Below are 7,500 nucleotides of genomic sequence, written 5' to 3' on the forward strand. Positions count from 1 at the left end.
CAGTTTTTACTGTTGAACGATGCTTTGCATAGACTATTTCAAAACAATTTCAGTTAACAGTACATTATACTTAGAGACTTACTTGATAATAAATAATTTGAACATCGGTGCTTTGAAGGTGTTGAATAGAATTTTAAGTTAACACATGTCTTCAAATGAGATATTTTAATTAATATAACAATACTATATCGAGAATAATGGCGAGAGTTATGTATAATATAAACTATTTAATTTTTTTTTCCCCTTTTGGTGGCGTGGCATTGTAAGTTGGGTTCAACAAGACGTAACAGACGTTACTAACTTTCTAACATGGTGCCCAACACTCAACTTCAACACCACGCCGGAATGTTACAAAGGGTGCTGTATTTAAAGTTTAGCTGTAGTTTGTAGTTTGGTTGTAGTTGTAGATGCGAGGTTGCTTTTCATACAATAATTAACGGGAATCACGACCTATTTAGTCCTGGGGTTTTAGAAGGGACATAACCGATACCAAAGCGGTTTCTAACTTCACAGAAGTTTGTCAAACGGTTAATTGAATATAAAGATGGAGAGGAAGCTCGAGAAGTTATTATTGGTTAAATTGGTTTGCTAAAGAGGATAAAGATGCAAATATGTTTACAAGTAAACGTGCACACACGAATGTTATCTATATATACATTTTAAAACGAATCAATGTAAAACCGTTATTGGTTCGCCTAATGAATAAAATGGATGGGAACATTACTGAATAACTCTTTCCTTCATTTGGGATGTATGCGTCACACAGTAATTGAAAGAGGCCCATAGTTTTATAACTTATGACAATATTCAAAGTAGCCTATGTTCCCTCGAGTCTCCTACTTGGTTTCCCTTTTCTCACTGCCATATCATACATGTAGGCCTAGGCCCTAATTAGACAGTTCTATAGTTAACGAAATATATATATATATATATATATATATATATATATATGAAATACTCATTTTGACAAATGAAGGAATCACTAAATTGATAAGTTGATTCTAGGGAACGTTGATTTCTTCTTCATGATCTAAATTAGTTTTTTTTTCTTTTTAGAATTACTTGTATAAAACTCGTGTTACAAAACTGTACAAAAGTATCCTCTTTGAGATAAGTCCATAGTTTCCTTAACGATTACACGCTATTCCTTGTGCTCTCTACATGTTACCTTTTATACATTTTAATCTCTCTCTCTCTCTCTCTCTCTGACACCCTTACTTCGATGTTGCCCCATAAATGTTTTTTTTTCTTCTTTTGTAAGGATTTTTTTTACATCTTTGATAGCTTTCCCGATCTAGGGATATAGGTATGACCATAGACCTATATTTCTCTGAACCCATCCACATATTAAGGAATATCTCTCTCTCTCTCTCTCTCTCTCTCTCTCTCTCTCTCTCTCTCTCTCTATATATATATATATATATATATATATGTGTGTGTGTATGTATGTTGTATATACACCTTTCTGAGTTGGGATACCTTAGAGTGGTGAAAGCGTTTCGCTATCGTTATGATTAGGCAAAGCTGTACTAATCAGGAGCACCCCATACTAGGTTGGTTTGCTGTGAGCAATCATACGAAAGTCTCCCACCATCACCAATCTGCATGGGCCAGCGTGATGATGAAAACTGGCCAAACACCAGGTATGAATAAGGACATGTCTGAGGCCTTTATCTTGCAGTGGACTAGAAACAGCTGATGCATTTGTTGTTGTTGTGGTTTGTATGTGTATATATGGTTGTGTCTGAGAAAGAGAGAGAGAGAGAGAGAGAGAGATTCAATCTTATTTACTTTTCCATTTCCATGACTAAATCTATTACTTGTGAAGGGAATGTAATCTTGCTAATTGGGCAAAACCAAGATGGGCGGGTGGGAAGACGGGCTGCCTGAAATTCGTCTTAAATACAATTAGAGTTGGTTGTGATTAGCGTCTGCATTTGAACACGACAAGAGAGAGAGAGAGAGGAAAGTTAAATAAGCCGTAATTTGTGCATATAAATGTTAAATGCCAAGTTTATATCATAGTATCTGCTTGTGGTGGCCGATGCGGTAACGTTCCTGACTGATAACACCACACCTGGGGTTCAAGTCTTGCTCATACTCATTAGTTTTCTTTGGTCACTGCAACCTTACCATCGCGTTCTTCGTTCCTAGATTTTTTAAATATATAGTCCGAAGCTATGTGAGGATACCTTAACGTTGTGAAAGTGTTTGTGTATAGCCATGATCAACAAAGCTGTACTAGTCAGGGTAACCTATACTGAGTTGGTTTGCTGTGAGCGATCAGACTAAAATCTCCAATCATCACCGATCCGTAGTGGTCAGCGTGGCGATGAAAAAGTCCAAACCCCATACATGAATAAGGGACATGTCTAAGGCCTTTGATATGTAGTGGACTACAAAACTGATGGATTTGCTGGTGTTATATATGTATATATATATATATATATATATATATATATATAACCCTGAGTCAGCATTAAAAACAATTTCTGTTCGTAGGTTTTTCCCCCTGTAAACTTTCTCCTTTTCAGTACTTGAAGGAAAAAAACTCCCTGTCTTGGAATAAATCAACAGAAGAAAAAGTTTTATTCTTAACAACTTTCATACGAGTCTTATACCGGTATTACTACGAGTGATGGTGTAATGAGAGAGAGGAGAGAGAGAGAGAGAGAGAGAGAGAGAGAGAGAGAACACTACGCCCCACATGCTATATCCCAGCAAAGACCTTTTTTGAAGTGGTTTTTGGAAACACCCATTTTTGTGGACTATCCGATTCCTTTGATGTAGAGATAAAAAAGGACTAAGGTTTAGCCTTTATTCTAAGGGTTCCTGTAAGGTCCTGGCCCTTATTTTAAGAGTTCCTTTGCGGGCTGCTATATTCCTTTTATACTCCTTCTTAATTTAGAACGGTGCCCATAGGTGAATAGTACGTTTTTAATCAATGCCTCTATACTAATCAAGAGTTTTTTTTTTTCTTTCTTTTTTTTTACGGTTTAGAATCTGAGATCTGTATTTTTCAAGGATTCTCACCCATTAGCTGATGGACAGGTGCATCCTGGAATCAGAATACTGGAATCAGAATACTGGAATCAGAATAGAAGTTGTATTCTACACCCTAAAAGATAAAAAAAAATAAGTAGTTTAAAGGGATTGCAAGAGGAGGAAGTTTAGAGAAAATTGGGGGAAATATGAAATAATGATGAATATGGGAAACCTAAGGTTTTATTATTATTATTATTATTATTATTATTATTATTATTATTATTATATGAAAGCTACAACTTTAGTTGGAAAAGCAGGATGCTATAAGCCCAGTGACCCCAACAGGAAAAAGATCCCAGTATGGAAAGGAAACAAGGAAAAATAAAAATATTTTAATGACAGAAACAACATTAAAATAAATATTCCCTATAAGAAATTATAAAAAAAACTTTAAAAAACAAGAGGAAGAGAAAGAAAATAGAATAGTGTGCCTGGATGTACCCTCAAGCAAAAGAATTCTAACCCAAGACAATGGAAGACCATGGTACAGAGGCTATAGTGCTACCCAAGACTCGAGAACAATGGTTTGATTTTGGAGTGTCCTTCTTCAAGAAGAGCTGCTATCCATAGCTAAAGTTTTCTTCTACATTTACCAAGAGGAAAGTAGCCACTGAACATTCACAGTGCAGTAGTTAACCCCTTAGGTGAAGAAGAATTGTCTGGCAAACTTCGTGTTGTCAGGTGTATGAGGACAGAGGAGAAATCTGTAAAGAATATGCCAGATTATTCGATGTATGTGTAGGGCATAGGGAAAGTAATATAAAAGTAATGAATGTAATAAAACAGGAACAATCAGAGATTTAAGACCTCCCCCAATGAATATTGCCTACATTTTACTCAAATTTACGGACAAAACAATTCCTTTCTATCACATGCTGACCGTGGATGTAACCTTTTATTTAAGTCTACGAAACAACGAATCCCCCTTTTCATATACTGACTATAGATGGCAAAAAATGTCAATCCGCATCTAGAATTGGGATCCGGATCATCTCCTAAATTTAATGGGGTCGTCCATGACCTAAGAACTATCTGTAGTGAAAAATTTCGTCAAAATCCATCGTGTAGTTTTAACGTAATCCTGTCCACAGACAAGGACAGACACAAACCACAAATAAATGAATAAATAAACAGTATCGTTTTTATAACCTTCCTAGCGGAGGTAAAATAAGGTAATGACTAGAAGCCAAAGAGACAAAATAATGAATGTGAAAAAGATTTTCAATTTCGAAGCAGGATTGGAATTGTATGGTACAGGCGATTTAATCAACATGGCTGACCATTCAGGACGTAATTCCCCCAGTGACATCTAACCTAGAATTGCGAAGCGTGACAAATGAAGTGAGGACTTATCCCAAGTGTCTATATAGGGACACACACACACACACACACACACACACTCGTACAGAAGCAAATTTTGACCACAGTCAGTAAACCATTTGTTTTTCAGTTTACACTGTTTTGTACACATTTTTACAAATTTAACTAGAGTACGCGACCCGTCAGAAATTACTGCTCAATGTTTAGATAGATTTGCACACACAAAGATTCAACCCTTCCCCTTCCATCCCACTTTCCTAACTACCACACGACAGTTTGTCCAATTTGTGGGAGATTGTTGTTTCCAAACGTATTCATTTCTTCCACTTTGTTTAGCATTTGATGTGTTTTAATTTAATTTATTATTTTCTTTTCTTTTTTTGTGAAAATTTTTTATGTCTAAGCTTCCTCATATAAATACATTTCCAATCCAAACGTAGAAACCTTGTTTGATCATGAAAGAGAACCCGTAAACCTATTCAAGAGTAAAACCTTATAGAACGGACAACCTAATACTCTTCTCTAACCCCGACTAAAAATACAAGAGCAAACCATAGAAAAGAAACGGGGAATAGAATATCACAGTGAAAGGCCAAACAGATAAACAAAATACACCAAAATTCCTCCAATCTACATCCTCAAGGATTTGAAAATTGGTCTTTGGCTACTTTTGATACGAGTACTCGTAAGGAATCAATTGGAACATTCCATAAAAGGTTTAAAAGATGTTTTTGACAACATTGCTGCAATAACTGGAAAAGAGCTCTCTGGTAACACTGTCCTGAAAGACTAAAAGAGACAAAAAGAGACCTTTGCAAATTCTCTTCCAGGGTCTTGAAAAGAAACCTATGGGAAATTAACAAGGATCACGTTAAAAGAGGCATCTGACTATTCTACACCAAGCATTCACAATGAGGCATTCAACAAACTTAACTGAAAGACAACAAAAGAGGCTTTAGGAATGTTTTCACTTGGAGTACTGAAAAAATGTAATTTGCAACTTTGCCAGACACCAAGAGAGGCTCTGGCATTTTCCTATCTAAGGATTCAGAAAGGGGTGTTTAGCAACGTTGTCAGATGCACTAAGAGAGGCCACTGCTATTTTTTTTCTAAGAAAATTAAAAGGGACATTCAGCAACTTTTTTAGAAAGACACCAAAATAGTCCTCAGGCTATTTCACTCAGAGTAAAAAAAATGTATTCCGTAACTTTGCCGGAGACACCAAGAGAGGGCCTCTGGTAGATCCTCTCCAAGGAATTAAAACAGGGGACATTCGGCAACTTTGTCAGAAAGACACCAAAAAAGAGGTCTCTAGTTATTTTCACTCTGCGTCCTAAAAATAAATTCATTGGGAATCTTTGCCCGACACACCAAGAGACGCTTCTGGGAGTTCCCTCCAAGAAATTGCGAAGGAAACATTCGGTAACTTTGCCAGAAAGGACGCTAAAAGAGACCTCAAAAGTTGTATTCGGCAATTTTTCCAGAGTGAGACCAAAAAGAGGCAACTTTTCCATAAAGAGACCCAAAGACACAATTTTTCCCAGAAAGAGACCACAAGAGGCAAATTTTCCAGAAAGAGACCCAAAGACGCAATTTTTCCAGGAGTAGACCAAAAGAGGCAACTTTTCCAGAAAGAAACCAAGCGATGCAACTTTTCCAGAAAGAGACTAAGAAGAGACAACTTTTCCAGAAAGCGACCAAAAGATGCAACTTTTCCAGAAAGAGACCAAAACATAGGCAACCTTTCGAGAAGAGACCATAAGATGCAACTTTTCCAGAAAGAGAACAAAAAGAGGGCAACTTCTCCAGAAAGCGACCCAGGAGAGGCAATTTTTCTCAGAGACTAAAAGGGGCAACTTTTCCAGAAAGAGACCAAAAATAGACAACTTTTTCCAGAAAGAGACCAAAAGATGCCTGTAGCAGTTCCACTTCAAGATCTCAAAAAGGGGTCACTAGCAACTCTGTCTAATGTCCCAAGACTCATCCCACAACTTTTACCGCAAAGACTCGAAAAGATTATAAGGCAAGAAAGATACAAACTACTTTTTATTCCGAGCATTTGCCTCCCATCTACCATTGCTTTCCTCACCCCCCCCCCCCCCTTCCTCTCCCCAGCCCCCTCCCCCTCAGGGCTAAAAGGAAGCACCAAGGGAAAGTAAAACATGTAGAGAGGTTCTGGGTTGGGCGCTGGGGTTAAATGGGGTTAGGACCAGCAGACTTCCGAGCACTTTTGTAACCTCCGAAAACAATTTCATTAAAGTTTCTCTCATTAAGGTTGATATACGCTAAAAAAAATCCTGGTTCTGTTTCTCCGTCTCGGTTGGGTTTCTGTTTCTTTGTTTGTGATACAAGGCAAAATAAAGACTTGGATAAAACAAGATCGCGAAGAAAGGGTGTTAGAAAGTGCACGGATGTATAAAACAGTACAGGAATCGTGTTGATATATATACACATTTTTATAATGTAGGAATTTTCAGTAGTGAAAAAGTAAACCTGATATTTATTTACATAAACACGTACATAATTATCTATCTATCTATCTATCTATATATATATATATTATATATATATATTTATATTATATATATATATATATATATATATGTGTGTGTGTGTGTGTGGTATGTATGTGTGTGTATGTTTGTGTATGTGACAAAACAATAGATGGACAAAAATAATAACACTATTCTCTCTGTTTCCTTATTTCCTCTACTCATTGGGATATTTTTCCCGTTAGAGCCCTTGAGCTCATAAGCTCCTGCTTTTTCCAACTAGGGTTGTAGCTTAAATATTAATAATGAAGATAATAATAAGGTTAAATATAAATATATTTAGTTTCTACGATCAAAATCTCTAGTGTCTTTCACAGTACGCAGTTACTTTTAAACATATTTTAGTTAGCCTTTAAAAGAAGGCAATTGTTTCCTTTGTTATCAAAATATACAGGTAACCTTCAAAGATTTCAGTGTCCTTGAAAATGTACAGGCAACATTGAAAGACTTCAGTGCTTTTTAAAATACACAAGTAACTTTCAAAGACTTTATTATCTTTCGAAATATACAGGTAATCTTCATAGACTTCATTGTCTTTTAAAGTATACGGGTAACTTTCAAAGACTTCATTGTCTTTCAAAAT

At 36.3% G+C, this 7,500-nt stretch overlaps 1 protein-coding gene across 1 annotated transcript in view; it reads left to right on the top strand.

Annotated features, from left to right (window-relative positions):
• Positions 1 to 6,212, top strand: part of LOC137619005 (pre-mRNA-splicing factor 38B-like) — a 44,614-nt gene extending 38,402 nt beyond the window's left edge. Inside the window, exon 2 of the mRNA XM_068349204.1 lies at positions 5,741 to 6,212. Coding sequence (XP_068205305.1) covers positions 5,741 to 6,212 — 472 coding nt within the window. The remainder of the gene's footprint in view (positions 1 to 5,740) is intronic.
• Positions 6,213 to 7,500: the final 1,288 nt, after the last annotated feature.

The sequence above is a fragment of the Palaemon carinicauda genome, chromosome 25, assembly GCF_036898095.1.
Source record: "Palaemon carinicauda isolate YSFRI2023 chromosome 25, ASM3689809v2, whole genome shotgun sequence".
In the NCBI taxonomy this organism is placed as follows: Eukaryota; Metazoa; Arthropoda; class Malacostraca; order Decapoda; family Palaemonidae; genus Palaemon; species Palaemon carinicauda.